Source organism: Papaver somniferum, chromosome 3 (genome assembly GCF_003573695.1).
Source record: "Papaver somniferum cultivar HN1 chromosome 3, ASM357369v1, whole genome shotgun sequence".
In the NCBI taxonomy this organism is placed as follows: domain Eukaryota; kingdom Viridiplantae; phylum Streptophyta; class Magnoliopsida; order Ranunculales; family Papaveraceae; genus Papaver; species Papaver somniferum.
Genome location: NC_039360.1, coordinates 158,718,423 through 158,741,311, shown reverse-complemented (window position 1 = coordinate 158,741,311; position 22,889 = coordinate 158,718,423). Strand labels below are relative to the sequence as shown.

The following is a 22,889-nucleotide window of genomic DNA, read 5'->3' as shown; positions in this document are numbered from 1 at the left end:
ACTCAAATTGAGTGTTTGCAAAGTAGTATAGGTGTGTGCTTAACTGATAAAAATATGATTGCTGCTGAGCTTAGAGACCATTTTAGTAAAATTAGTAGAACTTCAAATCCTCCGAGAAATAGGGATTTTTTAGATGTTCCAACTCCTTGCATTACTTCCACTGAGAATGATTTCCTTATTAGCGCTCCTACAGATGAGGAGATTTATTGTTTGGAAAATGCAACCATGGACTAGCCATGGACCATATGGGTATCCACCTGGGTTCTATCAACAAATGTGGGACATTCTATGTCCAGACACAATTGATATGGTTAAGAGTTTCTTTCACTCTGGCCATATGCTTAAACAAATGAACCATAATTTTGTGTCCTTAATACCTAAGAATAATGTTCCTAGAACCCCATCTGACTTTAGACCTATAAGTCGAAGTAATGTGAGTTATAAAATCATATCCAAGTTGCTTGCTAGTAGGCTTAAAACTGTCATGGATAAGTTCATTTTTCCCTACCAAGCTGTTTTTCTCTTATCTAGGCAAATAACTGATAATATTATTATTGCTCATGAAATTGTTGACACTATGAAAAAAAATAAAACCAAGTCTGGGATTATGGCATTTAAATTAGACATGTCTAAGGCCTTTGATAAAATAGAGTGGCAATTCTTAATTGATATTTTAAAGAAACTTGGTTTTCATGATCATTGGTGCAACCTAATAGAGAAATGTATATCCATTGTTTCCACTTCAGTCTTTCTCAATGGAGCCCCAGGTGAGGTTTACTATCCTACAAGGGGTCTTAGACAGGGAGACCTGATAAGCATGTAAATGCTACATTTTATACCCATATTTATATTACCTAGGATACAATATTTTAGTTGGTAAAACTATTTTAGTGCTTTTGTAGAAAGTACAAGTGAATTCGATCATCCAGCGAATAAACAGCAAAATGTGAGACTTAACGGTGTTTGCGACGAAAATTGCAAAATTTGGTTGGCCTGGTATTTCCATATATATATCAGCAACCACAATGATGAAATGTGGTTGGCCTGGTATTTCCATCTATCAGCAACCACAACAATGAAACGTGGTTGGCCCGGTATTTCCATGTATAAGCAACCACAATGATGAAATAGGGTCGGCCATAGTGCTGCAACTAGAGAAGGGTTTTGAAGTTTTGTTTTCTATTCTTCGTTTTTATTAGCTAGAGTTTGATTTATTTATATTTATTTATGGTTTTTTGAGAAAACCATGTCTAGTAATCCATGTTAGGGTGAACGGATGAAGTTGTAGGTGATTTATTTTATGTTCTTGAATAAAGTTTCTACCAATTGAACTTAATGATAATGTTTGTGATTCTCTTTCAATGTTTCACCTTCTAGCTATATTTTTCATGTTCTATGTCATGTATAGTCCATAGTTAGATTAGTAGAAGAACTCATTGAACCTTTGGAATAATTGAATTATGAATTTCATTTGACTATTTATGCATGTATATATAGTGCTTAAGAATTCTACATTAAGGTGACAACAAACTACCATTTTGAAAATGATAATTCTTGTCAACGATTCTTAATGAAATATCTTCCGTGTAATAGTAGCTAGGTTTGCTATTTTACATGAGTAAATTAGAGATTTTTGTGATTGAATACAAATAACTTTCCTACAACGGATTCCCGAAACCTTAACACTTTCACATCTTTGGTTACATATTTATTATTTTGCTATCATTTTGTCTGAATTTCTGAAAACTCTCAAAAGCATCAGATTTGATTACTTAGTTTTTTTGGGTATCAGTTGGTAGAGTATTTCACACTCCTCGTGGGAACGACCTGTACTTTCCATTGTCTACTAGTTAGACGTTGTGCACTTGCAGTATATTATTGTAGGTTTCCGAGCCTACCAAGTTTTTGGTGCCGCTGCCGGGGAGTGGTAGCAAAATACCCACTAGTTGATATCAGCGTATATAGCTTATTTTTAATTTTAGTACATACTTTATTTTTAATTTTCTTTTAAATTTCTTTTAGTTCTTTTTACGCAGTTTGTTTGATTTTTTTTTAGGTACTTTAGTTTGAAGTGCGGGCTAAAAGAAAGTATGCACTCGCAAAACATTTACAAGATCCACTTGGAAGATCCATTAGAGATTTGCTTAGCTCATTTTGGGTATGATTTTGATGATGATAGTGTTATTTGTGAAGTCAATGGCTTATTAGATTCCACACCACTGCTAGACACTAATAAATGGAATCCCAAACTAGAACCTCTAGTTCTTTCCGAATCTAGACTAGTTCAATCAGTCGAGAATGCTCATACCTTGACCCATAAGACATTAAGTTCTGAATTTTTTCGTCTTGATGATATTCATAATGAAACCGTTTTAGATGATAATGGGTCTAAGAGTCGTGATATTATTGCTCCATTGAGGCCTAGTTCAGCGAGTGAATTTGAAAAAAAATCAGTCGTGGAAGTTATTTCCTCTGACTTAGAACCAGATTTAGGGAGTACAATAACTGTTCAATTCTTTAGACAATCTTTAGTAATCATCTGCGAACCTGATTTACTTCATATTAAAGGTTCTAATTATGCTTTAAATAAGATTGAATTCAGTTTTATCTCTCTGGGTATTAATCTTTCTTACTGGAGGATCATGTTTTCAACTAATCAGATTAGTTGGGTTGATCCCCAACTCTCCAGGCTTTATATATATAATTCGCATCTTACCTTGGGGTACCAACCCCACATTGTTTGAGAACTTGCTACTGGCAAGTCGGGAGACAAATACATTTCGCTTCATGGGAGTCAACCCAAAAGATTTGTTCCCTGCACTCTATCTTTTATTTTTAGTTCTTTAGTTTTTTTCATATGTATTTTAGAATTTTCCACCTTAATTTCTACGTTAGATGACTCAATTAAATTGAGGACAATATAATGTTTAAGTGCGGGGGAGTGCCGCTTTTGTTAGGATTTTTCTTCAAAGAAAAAAATAAAAGAAATCTATTGCATAATATCTTTGTTTTGCTCGAGGACTAGCAAAATATAAGTGTCGGGGTGTTGATAAGCATGTAAATTCTATATTTTATACCCATATTTATATTAGTTAGGATACAAACAGCAAAATGTGAGACTTAATGGTGTTTGCGACGAAAATTGCAAAATGTGGTTGGCATGGTATTTCCATATATCAGCAACAACAATGATGAAACGTGGTTGTCCTGGTATTTCCATGTATCAGCAACCACAATGATGAAATGGGGTCGGCCATAGTGCCGCAACTAGAGAATGGTTTTGAAGTTTTGTTTTATATTCTTCGATTTTATTAGCTAGAGTTTGATTTATTTATATTGATTTATGGTTTTTTGAGAAAACCATGTCTAGATAATCCATGTTAGGGTGAACGGATGAAGTTGTAGGTGATTTATTTTATGTTCTTGAATAAAGTTTCTACCAATTGAACTTAATGATAATGTTTGTGATTCTCTTTCAATGTTTCACCTTCTAGCTATATTTTTCATGTTCTATGCCATGTATAGTCCATAGTTAGATTAGTAGAAGAACTCATTGAACCTTTGGAATAATTGAATTATGAATTTCATTTAACTATTTATGCATGTATATCTAGTGCTTAAGAATTCTACATTAAGGTGACAACAAACTACCATTTTGAAAATGATAATTCTTGTCAACGATTCTTAATGAAATATCTTCCGTGTACTAGTAGCTAGGTTTTCTATTTTACATGAGTAAATTAGAGATTTTTGTGATTGAATACAAATAACTTTCCTACAACGGATTCCCGAAACCTTAACACTTTCACATCTTTGGTTACATTTTTATTATTTTGCTATCATTTTGTCCCAATTTCTGAAAACTCTCAAAAGCATCAGATTTGATTACTTAGTTTTTTTTGGTATTAGTTGGTGGAGTATTTCACACTCCTCGTGGGAACGACCTGTACTTTCCATTGTCTACTAGTTAGACGCTGTGCATTTGCAGTATATTATTATAGGTTTTCGAGCCTACCAAGACACCTTGTCCCCCTATTTGTTCATCATTTTTATGGATGTTCTTTCTAAAATGCTCATTGATGATGAATATTTAAGGTATCAAGGTTACCACCTCTGCACCTTCTGTGAGTCACTTGTTTTTTGCTGATAATTGTTTGGTGTTTTCTTGGGAAACTGTTAAAGGAGCTGGGCATTTAGAGAACAGGTTAGACAATTTCATTAAGTACTCTGGTCAAGCTATCAACTTTGATAAGTCAAGGTTAGCTTTTAGTCCTAAAACTGACCCTAGAACTAAATCTTAGATTTTATCCATCCTTAGAATTAAGAATCTTGGGCTTGCTGATAAATATCTAGGATTTCCTCTGTTATTACAAAGGAATAAAATGGAGACTTTCAAACACTTAGGAGAGGCCTGTGATAATAGGTTAGAAGCTTGGCAGGGGAAATACTTGAATCAACCTGGGAAAACAGTTCTTATTTAATCTAGTTTAGGAACATTAGCTTCTCATCACCTTCCAGTCTTTCATATGCCCAAGAAACTTACTGAAAAATTATATGCCACTCAACGAAGGTTTTGGTGGAATAAAAAAGGCCAGTTCTAATAAAGGAGGTTATTTTATAAACTGGGATAATGTTGCTAAACCCGTAGAACTTGGGGGACTCAATATAAGAAAAACATAACATCTGAATACTGCTCTCTTGGCCAATTGGTCTGGAGATTGCTTAATGAACCAGATGCTTTATGGGTTCAGATCTTGTGTCATAAGTATTTCTTTGGATTTAATCCTTTGCATGCTACTGATGATGTTTCTGTGTCTTAGATTTGGAAGGGTATTTGCAGGGAGTTAGAGTTGATTAGGAAACATTATTACTGGGAGGTGGGAGATGGGTATGCTATTGAAATTTGGAAAGATAAGTGGATCCCACACAGAAATACTTTTCTTAATGCCAATTTGTCTTCTAGTCATATGAAAATTTTTAATCAGCTAATTGATCAGGATATTAAGCAATGCGACATGCAAACTCTTCATTGTCTTTTTGATAGTGATACTGTCAATGATATCTATCAAATCAGATTACCATCTTCTGGTAAGGATACCCTAAGATGGAAACCTTCCCACAATGGGCAGTTTAGTGTTAAGTCTGCATACAAATGTATTATGATGGATATCCATGGGAACAACTCTACTAGTTTTCCATGGAAGTCTTTCTGGAAGCTTGATCTCCCACAAAAAATCAAGCATTTCCTGTGGAAATGTATGCATGATTGTGTCTCTCTTAGAAGTAAATTATATAGGTTTGTTTCCTCTATACCTAGTGAATGTCCTCTCTGTAACAGTTTTACTGAAACTTTGAATCATCTTTTTGTGGAGTGTGACATTACAAAAAGACTTTGGTTTTCCTTAGATTCTAATATTCCAGGAAATATGGGCAATATGAGTTTGCAGGAATGGATTGCTAGCTGGTTTATTTCCAATGGTAACAATGGGGAGTCTAATAAAAAAATTTGTCCAATTTATTTGTTTCTCTATGTGGCAAATCTGGAATCTTAGATGTAATGTAGTGTTTAACAATGCCCAAGCGCATGTGACTAATTTGATCATCCAGGTGAATAAAGATATTAGTGACTGGAATGCAAACTCTGTGAGACTTTTGAATAGTAGAAATACTTCAAGTAATAACAGAGTTGTTTCTCCATGGAGTTTACCAGATTTTGAATTTCAGAAATTTAACTTTGATGCTTCTTTTAAAAGAAAAAATAAACATATGGGTATTGGACTAATAAATTTTAATGATGCAAGGAGCTGTGGGGGTGCACATTCAATCCATGGAATAGCTAATGATGAGGAGCAGGCTGAGGCTTTGACATCACTAGCAGCAATTAGGTTGGCAAAAGCTGAAGCAGTGCAAAAGCTACATATGGAAGGTGATTGCCTGAGTGTAGTAAATGATATCAACGGAAGTTTAGGTTCAGTCAAATAGACAAACAACAATGTAATTCAAGATTACAGGAGTTTATTAGATAGTTTTTCAAGTTGGAAATGCACTTTTGTGCAAAGAGACTCTAATGAAGTAGAAAATAACTTAACCAAGAGAACTTGAACTTTAAAGTTGATGATGTTCAGTCCCTTAGAGAAAAGTAATAGATCATGTGCCTCCCATAAATGTTTATTTTCTAGTAATAAAATTACTATGGGACCTGCATCAAACAATTTTAGATAAAAGAAATTAAAAAGACCGAAATAAATGGCTGAGCGGCTGAACATATCTATTTTCTAGTGATAAAATTACTATGACACCCGCATCAAACAATTTAAAACAAATAAAAAAATTGAAATAAATATTTTTGCGGCAGAACATCAGTGTTTTACTGTTTTCCCAAGCGACTAAAAATTAGCCTCTCAGTTTTAACGGTTGGATACTTGTTTATCTAAATGAATGTGTGAAAACGTTCGGGTGGACATCGACTTCAGAGTTCAGCCTAGGTTTTTTAGTCTTAGTCTTTGACTGTTGGATATTCTTTCCACCACCACCTAATTTTCATCAATCATATTTAGAGAGAACACTCCTATAAGGCCCTTAACCTTAGGAACTCTCACTCCAAGGTCCTCAACCTTAGGAAGACTACGGAAATTTGTCATTTAGAGAGAACTCTCACTCTAAAACCTGTAATCTTAGGAAGACTAGAGAAATCAGCAAGTACGAGTGGTCTAGTGGTAGAATAGTAACCTGCCACGGTATAGACCCGTGTTCGATTCCTGGCTGGGGCATTTTTTCAATTTATGTTTTTAAACAAAAGCAACTCATTCTGAATCCCAAAAATTCTGCAATTCTTAACTTTTTTTAACAATCCTGTTAAAGGGCGACGGATTCCATTTGAGGGGCGGCCGTTAATAGGACAAAAAGGTTCATTACATGGTAATTCAAAGTGCCCTTTATAAAAAAAACTGAAAATGACTAATTAACCCTTACATATTAGTGTTGATAATCAAATTTCACTTATATTAACTCTAAACCAAATCAAAATCAGATTTTTAGAGTTTAAAAAAAAAAGTTTAGAGGAGAAGAAAAGAAAAACTTTTGTGATATTTGTGAAACCCTAGATTTTGATTCACTCAACCAAAATGAGTGATTCCAGTGAAAAATTTGAGATGAGTGAATCTCTAAATTAGTTCCCATTAGCTTTTTGTCGCTCAAAATTATTTAAAGTACGTAAAAAAATCGAAACTTTTAAAATTTCAGAAGAACTTACGGTTGGAATTTAGCTCGTTACCAACCGTAACTCTCAGTTACGGTTCCAAAAGTATCGAATACCAACCGTAACTGGTTCAATTTGGGGAAAACCCAATCATAATACCAGTTATGGTTGGTAGAATGACAACATATAACAACCATAACAAATTACGGTTGGTAATTAATGAATCAAGATCAACCGTAACTAACCTACGTTTGGTAAGGTTATTTGAGTTACAAGTCGTAACTCAAATACGGTTGATAACAGTGATGCAATTACAAACTGTAAAAAGAAAATGAAACATCCAGGACAACTTACGGTTCGTAATTTAAGTAACGAGACCAACCGTAAGTAATTTACGGTTGCAAAAAAAATTCGTAATTGAACATTTTATCTCAAAATAAAGAATTTACGGTTGGTATTTGAGTTAAATGAACCGTAACATCAACCAAATCTATAGTTACGGTTCCAATTGGTGTTATTACCAACCGTAACTCACATGCAACACAGAAATTTCAATTTCAGTTTTGATCCAAACCCTAATTTTTGATACAAAACTAACTTAAATTAAACACAATAAACTACATCCTAACTGGGTCTTTTCGAAATATAATTTTCAATTAACGATTATCAATTTTTCAAATCGTTGATTAATCGAGGACGATGACATTTCAATTTTAATGGAGGAGGAGAAGAGAAGATGAAAAAATTAAAAAAGTTTTTTGATTTTTTTGATTCCATTAGGTTAAAAATTGGAAGGGATAATCTAGTCAATTTACACCCCCTATTGGACACCTCCTAACCAATAAGAGGGACATTGCTATCACACTTGCCACCCCTCTAATGGAACATGTCGCCCCTGTAACAGTGTTGTTTTTTAACGACACTGTAATCTATAATATAAAGCAAAACGATTTGTTTGGTGTCCCAAGAATTTTGGTTACTTTTTCACTGGACGGGATTGCCCCTCCATGATTTTTCCTTTTTTTCGTGCGCCGTTGTCGTCAGATTTTGGTAGATTCTGAGAACTCAAGTGGCAAATAAGAATTCTCTCTTTTGCCAAAAAGAAATCATCGATTTTTCCTCCTTTACCGTCACCGTGAACACTGAAACACCACCATCAGCAACACCATCCCCTCCATTACAGAAAAACACCAACACCACTTTCTCAATCTCTTCTTCTTCTTCGAATTGTAGTTGTTTACCCCCAACTTTGTGCCCTAATCTAATTGCCTCTTCTAATTGTAACATCAACTCTTCTCACCATCTTCAATTGGATGCCTATATTAACATGCAACACCGTTACAGACAAATTGAAAATTGATTTGGTCTTCATACCAACTTCGATTCGAATTCAATTCATATAGCAGATACAAACTTGATATCTCTATCAAATTTTCGGTTCTTCAATAGATCTTATAGCTTTGTTAAAACGAATCAAAATAAAAAAAAAAAAAAGGAAAAACTAATCGGTTTGAATACGTAGAAAGATTATTTCAAGAGAAAAAAGGAGAAACAAACCCCAGTTGTTCGATTTTAACCTTAATAAACTACCTATATAATTTTTCCAAAAAGTAAAAATACCAAATCCAATCATCAAGTAAGAAAATAGAACTCATAATCATAAATATGATTAAAATCGTGACATGAAAAAAATGGTTAACAAGGAGGTGATGCCTGAAAATGGGGTAGTGGTAGAATTACCAGTATCATCTGCGACACCAACATAACCACCCTCCGCTAACACCAGCACAATCACAGCTACCACCGTTACCGTGAAAACCCCCTGTTAAAATTCCAATTTTTATGACAATGTAGTGCTGTTATCCAATGTATGCTATAGATTGGTATATCTCCTTCATTACAAACTGGTGAATATATTCATTTTCTATTAAAAAAATGGTGAATATAAACCAATACACCGACGAAATCATTAGCCATAGCACAGCATCCCTTCTGTCCCCGTGCCATTATGGCACGGGCAATACACTAGTCCCAACATATATTGAAAGCAAAAAAGGGATTTAACTGATTAAACTTACAGTTATGTATCTCTGGTCACAAGCGGTCTACAACAACGTCACAAACATAATTGCATACTACTAAATCTAAATGTACCAAAAAACAGAAAACTAGCTTGGTTCCCTCGATAATGTACGTCTCACGCGCCAAAAGATGCATCAGAATGTCTTCTGTATCAAACGCCAGACAACAATGAGATTCTTATGACTCGAAGTACATCTGTTAAAGCAACGATCCCATCCAGCAATCCTTGTCTGTCTACAACCCATATACGATGAACATGTCCTGTGACAGCTTTGTCGATTACTTCACCAAGGCTCGACTCTGCATAACACGTTACAAGTGTTCTTGAAGTCGACTCCGCGGACTCATCCCCAACACCATCATTAACCGGGCCTGTTGACACCCTATTAGTAAATTCAAGAACATCAATAGACATCCAAGACTGCAGCAAATCAATTGGACATCCCTTGAGATCAGTTGCAGAGAATGTGCCTACAATCTTTCTTCCTTTCCCCTACAAGGACAACCGAAACACATTCAATAATTAGCACGTTAAAGAGTACAAAAAAGCAAGGCTAGACCTTATATCCCGACACGAAACTTACATTTATGAGTTGCTTGTGATCTTCATCTGTCGCATCAAAAGCTTCAATGATCGGAACAGCATGTAACCCTCCAGTCCTCATACATTTTATAGCGTCGATAACTTTTGTACGGTTCGTTACCGCAAAGACTTGTTCCATGACAGCACCCAACTCTCCGATAGTGTGAGAAATGACGTTTTTCAGCTTAGATCCATGCGACTTTAAAAAACTTAAAACATCCATTTGAGTAAGCATCCGATAACTAGATGAGTTTTCTGCAAGTTCTACTCCTAGTACATTATCCATGTGGCTGTCAAGTGGTATCAATGCCCGGTGTATGCCTTTGCTGAATACTTCCATACAATCTAAAAGGCTACATATCATGCACAAAACATAAGAGAAAGCAAAATCCCAATAAGATAGTTAAAACACCTAAATCTAAGTGTTACCTAGGGTGCATATGCAATTAACACAACTAATCTCGGGTTTTTTTAGTGTTTTTTTTACCAAAACACCCCTATATATTAAAAAAAAACTAAACTTATGTGAGGTCAAATTCGTCATATTCTATACTTAAAAGTTTAGAGAAATGATTAAGATTGTACCTGGTATGAGGATTTAGAGTCCATAAACTAAGACCTTCCAAACTATGACCAATGATAGAGGACACCGGAACTGACATCCGTTTATCCATATCAAAAACGCCGGCGCCGCCGTCATCACCGTTAGTACCGACTACATCAATCGGGTCTTCAGCCAAATGAGCTAATATATCAAACATGGTAAGCATACCAATATAATGCTTCCTAACAACACCACTATGTTTATCAGATTCTAGAATCATAGAACCACCAGCACCAATCCAGTGACCAGGTGGTGCAGCTATAGGTACAGCCACAACGTTATTCGCTACAAGTGCATTCATGGTGTGAGCTAGTGTTGCTGTATATAGTATTTCTACTAATCTCTTGTTCTTGTTTTGAAGATGATGATCAGATATCAAGTCTCCTACTTTTGTTTGTTTTAGCCATTCAAGTTCGTCACTGAAGCTGTTCTTGTTTATGTCTATGGACATACCTTTCTCCATTGTTGTTGTTTCTTGTTATTGTTGTTGTTTGATGATTCTAGCTGGTGAGAACAAGTGAAGTGGAAGGAAAATGGCATGCAAGATAACGATGAGGGGAAGTGTTTAAAGAATTAGGCACAGGGAACCAAGAAAAAAAGAAAAGTAAATGTCTCGAGATTAGTGGCAAGTGTTTTCATACGCGTCGAACAAAGAATGAGCAAGGTTGCTTTGAGAAGCCACGTTAGGCACCCCCATGTGGCCATTTCCCTTGGCCAATTACGACAATTGTTGTGTTACTATGTTGAGCATGTGCTCTGGAAAACATTTCGTTTCTTAAAATCGACGTCGTGTAGTATTTAAAGTGTCTTTATTAAAACCGTTAGGTTCATATTCTTCATCTTCTATGCTTTAAGCCTTTAAGTTGAACATTGTTGGCGAATTGAAACAACTGCCTTAAGCTGGAAAATACTCTCAAGGGATGTGAATGATACAACCTCCTTAAGCTATCTAATAGATTTTCTGCAACATCCAAAACCAAAAGTCTACATGTTGGGTAACCTTATTCTTTCTGTATTAAGGAACCATGACTTGCAGTTGCACTTGCTACGGCTAGCTGGAGGTACATGGTTGGGGACGGTATGAGAGGAGAACTTTCAGGAAGGTCAAGGTACCTTGAAGAATATTTTGAAGATTAAGACATAGTTGAACGTTGAGAGTCTGGAGATCATAGAGTTGACTAATGGAATCAGCATAAGTATTTTCAAGATTAAGGTCAAGGTACCTCAAGTGTATAAAGTGAACATCAGAAGATGGACTTGTTGTCTAATAGTATTACTGAGCAACGAATATATATACATGTATATGGACTTGTTGGGTAACATTTCCATAAGCCATGATTCTTTTGTCAGCGGCATCAACACCTTACAATTAGAGAGGCATCAGAAAATGACCTAGAAATGGAAGTGCAATCCTTGAATCAATATTATGAACTACTATTGAGCAGTGACCACATGATGACTGCGGTTCCATTTCACTATCTACTTCTGCATCTCTATATAAGACACTGCAGTATCACTGTAGGATTGAATTCAACAAAGGGAAAGTTTTGACAGAAGAATCTCAACACCAAAATAGGAGTCACTACTCCATGTGTGTGCATACTAATACACATAGTCTAAAACTAACCACAGTTCTAGAATGTAAATTAGTATCCAAACCATGGAGAATGAATGGTAATGGTTAGTTTTAAGTCTTTGTTAAAACCCTTACCCTGTTGAGGAAAGAACAGGCGGCTGCAAGTGGGTACAACTTATACATAACTTGTAGAGACGAGTCAGAGGAAAATGATGAAATGGAGTTGCAATCCTTCAACTATACCATGTACCTACACACCTCTAAAACCAAAAATCAGTTCTAGGATTTTTAGAAAGGAAATTAGTACGCCATTGTATGGTCTGGATTGTATTCAAGTTACCCTAATGAGGAAACAACATGAGGCAAATACTCTTGTCTGATGCCTTCTCTCTAGCTATTTATAGCTAGTAGAAACCCTAATTCTCTATTCGAAATATCTAATATACCCCCTGAATAATTAAGCAAAGTTTAATTACCTTTTTTAGACCCCTTTAGCTGTAAGCCAACAACAACGTCAGGTTTCTAATGCAAAATTTCTTTTGAAATGCTGCACCTTACAACAACAACTGAGCAACTGACCTGATTAAAGTTAAGTGTTCCATCGGAGGAGAAAAAGACTTTGTCCACTTTTCCCTGGCCAAGAGAATTAACCTCCGACATTTGATGTACCACCGGATTACTTTCAATTTTCACTTATTCTCGACTTTCACTTGACCAAAGTCTCCAGTGGTCAACGAAAAGTCAATATTTTTAAATATTTGGCCCTTGGAAAATGATTCCCACGCGTAGCCTTTCCTCTTTTCTTGAGCTTTCAATTGAATTCTTCTAAAAAGACATTGTTCCTCGTTGTCTTATTATTTTTGAAGACCGGTCATCATCTCCTTGTAACAATCAATGTTTTGGATGGATTAAACCGAGAACAAATTCCAAAGACACAAAAACCAAGAGAGTTGCAGCAAAACAAATTACCCTGTGTTTAAAACACGATCCATCAGCTCATGACTCGATCACATGCACTTGGCACCAGCGGTGGTGGTGGTCTATATTGTCTAGTGGTAGAGTAGTACAGACTACAGACTGGGTGCGATTCCGATTCCGGTTGGTGCATTTCCTAAAGACTCAGAGATTTAATTACACCTCCTTGGGTAGTGGTGGTGGAATATTATCAGCTGAACAAACCACTGAGTTGACAAGAATTTTTTGATGACTCTGTGGCAAGAATTTTTTGATGACTCTGTGGCAAGATTTGATCCTCTGATCATTTCAGCCTTTAATATATCTTTTATTTCAAAAAAAAAGAAAAGAAGAAAAAAAGCAGACACGGGGTTCAGAACTGAGTCAACACCGATTCATATAGTACTTACTTAGCCAGGTGTTATTTAACACATACTTTAGTTTAAATATTTGGATATTTTAAAAAGCAGAGCTGAAACCAATCTTCTCATCTTCCTCCTAAACAGTATGATGATTCATCTGAGAAAGATAATCTCTAATCACCATTCTCCATTCCCACCTCCTCATTTGTTCCTTCTAAGTTTTAGCAGAAGTTATGTTTCTAACCTATCCCATTTTGAAAGTGAAGTGATCGATGAATGTAAGTCAGGGAAAATCAAGAAACTAGATGATGCTTTGGGCTACTTTGATAAATTGGTTGAAGCGAATCACCTGCAATCAAGTATTGTATTCAATCATATACTTAGTTCATTATCTAAAAATGGATGTTATTCAGATGTTATCACTTTGTATAACAAGATGAATTCAGTTGGGATACAACCTTGTTTCTTTACATTGAATATGTTGATTAACTGTTGCTGTCAATTAAAGCAGACTGATTATGGATTCAGCTTGTTTGGTTGTCTTCTGAAGAGGGGTTATGATCCTAACATTATCACATAAACTAGTCTCATCAGGGAATTGTGTTTGCAGGGAAAGATTCAGTCTGCTGTGAAGCTGTTCGACAAAATGATTAAATGGGGAGTTCAACCGAATACAATCACATGTGGTACGATAATAACTGGGCTTTGTAGAGTTGGTGAATTTTACAATGCTCTTGAATTGCTGAGGAACATGGATAAATGGAATTGAGAAGCTACTATTGTTTCTTATAGTGTGATCATAGACGCATTATGCAAAAGAGAATCAGTTGACGAGGCTCTGAATCTGTTTTCAGAAATGGTAGATGATTCCAATATTGTACCCGATGTCATTGTTTATAATTCTCTGATTCATGGGCTTTGCAAAAGTGGCAGGTTAAGTGAAGCTCTCAGACTCTTCGATAGCATGTCTAGTCGAGGAGTTTCTGCGGATTCATATACTTACAATTCACTAATTCACGGGCTTTGCAATTCTGACAGATTAAGTGAAGCAGTCAGAGTCTTTGATAGCATGTCTAGTCGAGGAGTTTCTGCACATTCATATATTTACACTTCTCTGATTGATGGACTATGCAGGCGCGTGTTATGGAAGGAAGCAATAAGATATTTTGATGAAATGGTGGGGAGTGGGATTTCGCCAACTGTTGTTACCTTTAATGTGTTAATAGATTCTCTGATTAAAGAAGGAAGGATGGAAGAAGCTTCCAAGATATTTGATGCAATGACCAAGTTATGCAAAGAACCTGACGTGTATACTTATAGTTCCATGATACTTGGTCTGTGTTCGACGGGTAATCTAGAGGACGGATAAGGGTCTTGAACAAGATGTTTGCAGCTTCAATATATTGATTAATGGATACTGCAAGAAGTCTAGGGTGGATGAAGCCATTCAACTCTGTAAGGAAATGCGAATGAAGGGATTGAAACCGGACCAAGTTACATATAATACATTAATAGTTGGACTATGCGAGGCTAGAAAATTTAAAATGGCACAGAGCATGTTCATTGAAATGCAATCTGATGGGGTATCTCCGGATATAAGTACATTTAATGCGCTTGTGAATGGGTTGTGCAAAGCTGGAAACATTGAGAAGGCAAGACAATTGTTTTCTGAAATCCCTGACAAAGGATTAGTTGTGAACGTTGTAACATATACCACTATCAATGGTATGTGCAAAAAAGGGATGTTTGTCGGAGCAGAAAAACTGATCAATGAAATGAAAAATAAATGTTGCATGCCAAATGCCACTACATATGGCACCATTATTAAGGGTTATCTTGAAAATGATCATCTTGAGGGAAGTAATGTTACGAAGGCATTAGAGTTTCTCAAAGAAATGCTCGAAAGGAAATTTTCACTGAACAATGCCACTAAATCTCTGGTTATGAGATCCTTGTCTGCAGATCAACTCAAAAACTTGGATTTTCATGTAAGATCGATGTAACTTGTAAGGTTTAAAGTTCCTTCATGATGACCAACAGCAAGCTGCTTTATTTAGTTACTTTCAGTTGGATTTTTTTCATTTAGTACTAGTAATAGTTCATCGATGGGATGACCTTATAATTATTTCTCTATGGAAAATGGTTGGAAATTTTGTTTATTTACTCGTGAATCCATACTCATTTTTACTTGCCTTCTGAGAAATAGGGAGGATCAGTAACTTCAGTATCCATCGTATCAAACATAATGAACTACCCTTATCCACTAGATACATGGTAAATATAAAAAAAACCACAATCCTAACACTACATAAGGAAAAAAACTTCAAAGAGTGACAGTTGATGATCGAAACCAGAACTCTTCTTTGATTTCAAAAATAAAAAACAACATAATTTGAATTGAATCATCAACTCTCACTCTCTCAAGTTTTTCCTTATGTAGGGTTCGGGATTGGAACTTATAGTTGGAGCCAACTTAATGGCCGAAAAACATTGAACTTATAATGTGGTTTCTTATATCTACTATATACCAAGTTGATAAGAGCAGCTAATGACCCATTGTCTGATAAGAGATAAGGTAAAAATGAACTGCTTGTGTTCGGAAAGCTAAAGCCTAATTTTTCTATACGATCTTTATATTATGTTGCACAAGCTTAGGAGCCGTAGAAGTGACAATATCAGTAGAAATTACCTGCTGAGACGGCAGGCAACAAAAGCACAGGCAAATATAATAAAAAAGTTGCAAGAAAATGAAAGTCGATGTCTTACAATTGAATCAGATTCTGCACAAAGGTTTTCTCAACATTTCTATAAGCCATGAGTCTTTTGCCAGCGGCATCAACAACACCTTATACTTCTTAGAGACGCATCAGAGGATGACAGAGAAATGGAAACGCAATCCTTGAATCAATATTCTGAACTACTACTGAGCAGTTTACCAAATGATGACTGCGGTTCCATTTCACTATCTACTTCTGCATCTCTGTATATCACTCTGGGATTAAATTCAAAAGGAATAAGATTTAAGAATTTCAACTTTCCATAAAAGAAATCACTATTCCATGTGTGTGCATACTAATACACATGGTCTAAAACTAATCATAATTCTAGAATGTAAATTAGTAGGCAAACCATAGAAAGTGAATGGATAGTTTTAAAAAAAAGGCGGTTATCCTACAGTCCAAGAATCGAAGGGATCAATATTACGAGCTGCTGGTGAGCAGTGACCACAGGATGACTGCGGTTCCATTCCTCTATTTACTTCTGCATTTCTATATAAGACACTGCCACTACTGCCATATCCTCTGAGATTGAACTCAACAAGGGAAAAGATTTTGACAAAAGAAATTTAACTTCCCAAAACAGAAATCACTACTCCATGTGTGTGCATACTAATACACATAGTCTAAAACTAATCACAGTTGTAAAAAATAAATTAGTATGCAAATCATGGAGAATGAATAGTTAGTTTTCAATTCTCTATCAAAAACCTTACCATGTTGAGAAAAGAACGCACGACCATCCTCCGTAGTCCAAGAATTGATCTTCTGTCAGCTGCATCATCACCTTATGCAACTTGTAGAGACGAGTCGGAGGAAAATGGTGAAATGGAATTGCAATCCTTGAACTACACTACTGAAACATATACTGGTTCGCCATTCTATTTCACCATGTACATGCACATCTCCATATGAGATTTCACCCTGCGATTGGATTGGATTTAACAAGGTGTAAAGTTTTGACAGAAGCATACTAGCTAGTGGAGTGGTATGGATTATAGCGGTTGTGATTCTCTATCACAACCTTACAACTTGCCCTATTGAGGAAAGAACATGCGGCTATATTCTTATCTGATGCCTTCTCTTCCAACTATTTATAGCTACTAGAAACCCTAATTCTTTCTACGAAATATCTAATGTACCCCTTATCTGAATAATTAAGAAAAGGTTCATTTCTTTTGTAGGCCTTTTATAGATAAGCCAACAACATTCTGAAATGGTGCACATTAAAACTGAACAACCCACCTGAATATAGTCAAGTGCTCGACCGGAAAAGAAAAAAAAGACTTTTTCGATTCTTATCTGGCCTAGACAAATACTATGAATTAACATCCGACATCTGATCGACCACTGGATTACTTCCAGTTTTCGCTTGTTCTTGACTTTCACTTTACCAAAGTCTCCGGTGATCAACGTAAAGTCAATAATTTTTAAGTATTGGGCCGTTGAGAAAATATTCTTTGAAACCCTATGCGTAGCTCATAGCTGTCCTCTGTTTTTGAGCTTTGAATTTTCCTTCCTGAGAACATTACTTTGTTGTCGTACTTTTTCTTGACCGGTCATCTCATTGTAACTCTCAATGTTTTGGAATATACTGGGAAACAAATTCCAAAATCACAAAAACCAAGAGAGTTGCAGCAAAACAGATTTCCCTGTGTTTCAAAACACGGTCCATCAGCTCAAAACTTGAACACATGCACTTGGCTCGTATACGCCGGAACAGTAATGAGTTTAGAATGACCCAAATTTGGATGTGTTATGTACATTAGCGGGCACCGGTGGCAGTGGTGTGGTGGTCTAATGTCTAGTGGTAAAAATAAAAAGTATAGTACAGACTCGGTTCGATTCCGATTACAGTTGGTGCGTTTCTTAGTTTTTGTAACTATTGTTTTTATAGCATAATAAAGACTTGGTTCGATTCCGATTTCAGTTGGTGCATTTTCTATTTTTATTTCTTATTAACTAATTAATATAACACGTATGCACGATACACTTGTCGTTTGGTTTGTTCCGTAATTTGGTTGTTTTCGTGTAATAGTCAAAGGCCAAAGTTAACACTCATTTAATTGTTGAAAACTCATTTCAAGCAAATCTGCAAGGAAAAAAGAACTTACAACTAAATTCGATTTTTTCATTTAATAATTTCTCAATCATAAAACCATTTTACATCAATAACATGTATCTGTAACGCGTAGTTTTCTAAGCCAGAAAGACTTCTTTATATATAAAATTTTCGGCTGGAGTAGCTTACAAAAGAAAGGGTACTCTAGTAAACACCATCCCACCCGTCACTTACCAAGATGCATATTGGAGACTTACATGCGGTTGTAGCATGGTGCTCAACCCGAGGTCCATACTATGGGTCCCTATGATGACCTATAATCTGGAACTTGTTCTTCACCACATCAAGGGTGTGGCAAACAGCTTCCGCACATGTACCAGAAGCTAACCCATAGGCAAAAAACTGGAAGTCAGAGAGACTTTCACTTGCAAGTTTTAAACCTTGGTTGGATGATCTGAGCTTGTTCAACCGCAAGGTCCAACGCTTAAAGGTGTCGTAAGTGCCAAACCACAGGCCAGCACAAGGAATGATCTCAACCAAAGTCCGCCACAATCCTGCATATAACCCTCGAAATCCATGACTTGTTGCAATATCAACAAAAGAAGATGTCTTGATTGTATATGCCTTTGGCTCCCCTTGCGAGGCTAAAATATTCGTAACAGATGAAATGGATATGATCCGACAGCTTTTGCACATCCCGCTAATGCTCCGCTTAAGTCAGATAAGTTACGAGTCAAATGAATGTGATCCTCGGCCTTAGATGAGCCTCAAACAAAAGTTTTAAACTTGTGCAACAACACAAATTATATAAAAGTATATAGCATGATCATGAGTAGGGATGGGACATTACCACGCCAAAAACCCAGTAAACCTTCTTGTCTAAGAATGTCCTTAGTTTGCCATATCAGCCCGGTATATTTTGACGACCCATACATCTAAGAATGTCCTTAGATTTGACCACCATGAACCCTTAGGTTTGTAAATTAATAATCACTAGTTTTGTTATGTTCATTGTCTACCGATTGTGCTAGTAGCCCAATTTTAATTTTTCAAAAGAAAACAAATAGAGAGGGAACAGAAAAGTAATCAGTAGCTAAGGTCAATATTTAAGTACCGATTTTAGAAGGGCGTCTAACCACTAATATATATGGGATGGGAATGAAAAAGTCGCCCATTATTCGTTCGGGGTAGCCCCTAAAAATGCCAGGCTTTTAACGTGGTAGGCGATATTCTTGGCGTTTTCACTTAAGGTGAGTTCGATCGCCGAGGTATCAGTTCCGGACAGGGTGAGCATGGGCCGATATGGGGCGGTTTTCATCTCATCCGCATCTACTCCAATACACTACAGATTTCAAATTTAGTATCCGCATCCAATCCAACATCCAACAAATTCGCACCCAATGGATATACGAATGAACGAATTGAGTATGGATAATCCAATGAATTTGTTTTAGTTAAAAATTTTAATAAAGAAATAAAACCAACATAGGTGACTTCTTATAGATACTACATATCATATATACATATATAAATATATATAAGTGACATGGACAAGACCCAAAGCAAACACATTCGAAATTCCTAATTTATCTATAGTATTTCTAAAACTATATAAATGCTCATAATTTAACGGATAAGAAAGCCGAATGGATTTTCAAAGTTGTATCCGGACCCAATCTATCATCCTTGGGATTTCAAAAATTCTATCCACATCCAACCCATTAGCAACACATTGTGGGTCAAATGCTCACCCCTAGCCCTAGGACTCACTTCCGGATCTTCCGATAGGTTCAGCCCATTAGCAGCAATCCGTGGCCGTATGGCGTGCCTCTATATGCAATGAAAGACTCCGGGATTTAATTACACCTCCTTGGGGTACAAAACTGAGTCAGCACCGATTCATATGGGTAGTACTTAGCAAGGTGTTATTTAACAATTACTTTAGACTAAATATCTGGAGTTGTCTATGAATATTTGAAATCAGAGCTAATACCGATCTTCTCATCTCCCTCCTAAACAGTAGGATGATTCATCCAAGAAAGATGGTCTGTAATCGCCATTCTCCGCATTTGTTCCTTCTAAGTTGTAACCGAAGTTATGTCTCTAACCTATCCCATTTTGAAATTGAGGTGATTAGTGATTGTAAGTCTGGGAAAATTATGAAACTAGATGATGCTTTGGGTTACTTTGATAAGTTGGTTAAAATGAGTTAATTGCCGTCAATTGTTACATTCTCTCATATATTTAGTTCATTATCCAAAATTGGATGTTATTCAGATGTAATCACTTTGTATAAGAAGGTAAATGATATTGGAATCTAACCTTGTTTCTCGACATTGAACACATTGATTAATTGTTACTGTCAATTGAAGGAAACTGATTATGAGTTCAGCTTGTTTGGTGGTCTTCTTAAAAGGGGTTATGATCCCAGCATTATCACATTCACTAGTTTGATCGATGGGTTGTGTTTGCGGGGAAAGATTCAATCTGCGGTTAAACTGTTCGATAAAATGATTGAGAGAGGAGTTCAACCGAATACAATCACATGCAATACCATAATAACCGGGCTGTGTAGAGTTGGTGAATTAGTCCATGCTCTTGACCTGTTGAGGAACATGGCTAAATGGAACTGCGAAGCAAATGTGGTTTCTTATAGTGTGATCATAGACACACTATTGAAAACAGGATTGGTTGACGAGGCTCTGCATTTGTTTTCAGAAATGATAGATGATTCCAATATTGCACCACATATCATTCTCTATAATTCTCTGATTAACGGGCTTTGCAAAAATGACAGGTTAAGTGAAGCGGTCAGACTCTTGGATAGCAATAGCATGTCTAGTCGAGGAGTTTCTGCGAATTCATGTACTTACAATTCTCTCATGGGCTTTGCAGAAAAGACAGGTTAAGTGAAGCAGTTAAAGTCTTCGATAGCATGTCTAGTCGAGGAGTTTCTGCGGATTCATATAAGGATTATAAACAGATATAGGCTTGATTTTTAACCCGATAGACAACCATAGGCCTGTTTCCGTCCATGTTTCCATCCAAATCCGTTACTTTTATCAATTACTCGGTCAATAAGGTCAATTTCTCATCAGATGAGATGAGTTAATGACACGCAATTACCCATTTTCCCTCTATACACGTGTAATCATCTCGGTGTTTGATCGGATTCTAGTATTAATCCCGGAAAAAAACAACGGGTAGATTAAATATTCCTCCCTTTTATGTTTTCTTTTCACCATTCAGTCTCACTTCTATTGATGTATCAGCCATCACAACCATCGATTTGAGAATTGGCGGAGAAGAATTTGAAGAACATGGTGAACTGAGGGTATTTGCCGATCGATTGAGACATGAATATGAGGTCAAGAAGCAATTAAAGCTTGGTGAAATCGAGAAGAAACAGGGTTAAGAAATGAAATTTTCTTCCATGGATTTAGGTCGAATTGTTAACAGTCTAGGGTTTGTACTGGTGCTGTAAAGATTATGGAATTGATCTTGTGATGTCCGATTCAAGGGTTTTGATAAGATCTGAAGAAGGAAGAGAAAGGTCGTGTGTGTTGAATTCATGGGTTTTGGCTGAATTCAAACTCTCAATTGAAGGAAGAATCTGAAGGTTAGGGTTTGTGTGGAATTTGGCTGCAGCTGCATTTTTTGTTGAAATCAACAAATGGTGTTGCTGAGAAGGTGGATTGTAGCATTGTGCTGGTGATATGAAACTATTGATCTACAACTTCATTAAGCTGCAGTGAAGATTAATGGAGGAGAATAAGTGTTTAGAAGAATAAGGAAGATGGGTTTAGGTTGATTGAATTCGAGTGCTGCTGATGAAGATTGGTTTGAATGGTTTGCAAGGATCGGTGGTGCTGTGATAATGGAATTATAATTTGGGTTGTAGTTTTTGATTTCGAAGCAATTAAAGGTGGTTTTTGTGAATCAGAAGAAGAATTAGGTTTCTTGAAGGTTTTCGAATGGGCGGAGTTAAGAGCGGATTGAGGATTCTGGTAAGTGTGTTTGTTGTAGGGATGTAAACGGATGCATTCGAATGCGGATACAGACAATCCGAGTTCGTATCCGAATATACATTTTAGCATTCGAATCTGATTCGAAATTCTACCGGATATTCATATTTGCACTCCGAAATTGTATCCGAGATCTTTTTCGGATATCGGATAATTATCCGATCCGAAAAAAACTCTGATGAACGATTTAAAATAAAATGTTCATTGAATCTCCAGTCTTGTTCTAAGTGATAATCAATGCAAACCAATAATAACAAAAGCATTAAAAACCTAATAAAGCAGCGCTGTAGGATTCAAATACACCGAAAAGATCCAAAACAAAAGAAAAATCTCAAACAAGTCTAAAACATGAAATAAAAATCTCAAATCCCACTATAGGTATCCTGCTACTTCAGACACCATCATGCATCAAAAACAAAAAGCTCCGAGTAAAGAATCCTGCTACTTCAGACTCCATGAAGCATAAAAATGACATAACTCGCAGTAAGCTGCCAACACCACCCACATCGCCAACCTGGGCATACATAAGAACACATTATTTAGAAACTAACATAAGAAGCGGACACTCATGATGAATGGTGCAACAGTTACATATATAGTGATAGCGACGACGAGTAAATTTAAAGCATAACAAAAACGGTAATGCAAGAGGTTCATCCGTATAAG

The 22,889-nt window shown here is 36.2% G+C and overlaps 2 protein-coding genes and 2 pseudogenes across 2 annotated transcripts; 2 read left to right on the top strand and 2 right to left on the bottom strand.

The window, feature by feature from the left end:
* Positions 1–8,263: 8,263 nt before the first annotated feature.
* LOC113360185 (SNF1-related protein kinase regulatory subunit gamma-like PV42a) lies at positions 8,264–10,930 on the bottom strand. Its single transcript, XM_026603720.1, has 6 exons — positions 10,449–10,930; positions 9,865–10,216; positions 9,438–9,773; positions 9,149–9,223; positions 8,939–9,020; positions 8,264–8,472 (listed from the first exon to the last, which is right to left on the bottom strand). The coding sequence occupies exons 1-6, from the start codon at positions 10,928–10,930 to the stop codon at positions 8,264–8,266; spliced, it is 1,536 nt and encodes a 511-aa protein (XP_026459505.1).
* Positions 10,931–11,303: 373 nt separating this feature from the next.
* Positions 11,304–19,133, bottom strand: LOC113360184 (annotated as a pseudogene).
* LOC113361746 lies at positions 13,492–15,387 on the top strand (annotated as a pseudogene).
* Positions 19,134–20,708: 1,575 nt separating the features above from the next.
* On the top strand, positions 20,709–21,613 carry LOC113360183 (putative pentatricopeptide repeat-containing protein At1g12700, mitochondrial). Its single transcript, XM_026603719.1, has 2 exons — positions 20,709–21,102; positions 21,471–21,613. Exons 1-2 carry the CDS (start codon positions 20,709–20,711, stop codon positions 21,611–21,613), a joined length of 537 nt encoding a protein of 178 aa, XP_026459504.1.
* Positions 21,614–22,889: the final 1,276 nt, after the last annotated feature.

What these genes read in the sequence shown, in the direction of transcription:
- LOC113360185 (XM_026603720.1), bottom strand. Translation starts at nt 10,930, where the DNA reads ATGGAGAAAGGTATGTCCATAGACATAAACAAGAACAGCTTCAGTGAC. An exon ending in ACTCTAAATCCTCATACCAG is followed by an intron (nt 10,217 to 10,448) that starts GTACAATCTTAA and finishes CATGATATGTAG; the next exon opens with CCTTTTAGATTGTATGGAAG. An exon ending in ATCACAAGCAACTCATAAAT is followed by an intron (nt 9,774 to 9,864) that starts GTAAGTTTCGTG and finishes TTGTCCTTGTAG; the next exon opens with GGGAAAGGAAGAAAGATTGT.
- LOC113360183 (XM_026603719.1), top strand. Translation starts at nt 20,709, where the DNA reads ATGATTGAGAGAGGAGTTCAACCGAATACAATCACATGCAATACCATA. An exon ending in GGGCTTTGCAGAAAAGACAG is followed by an intron (nt 21,103 to 21,470) that starts GTTAAGTGAAGC and finishes TTGATGTATCAG; the next exon opens with CCATCACAACCATCGATTTG.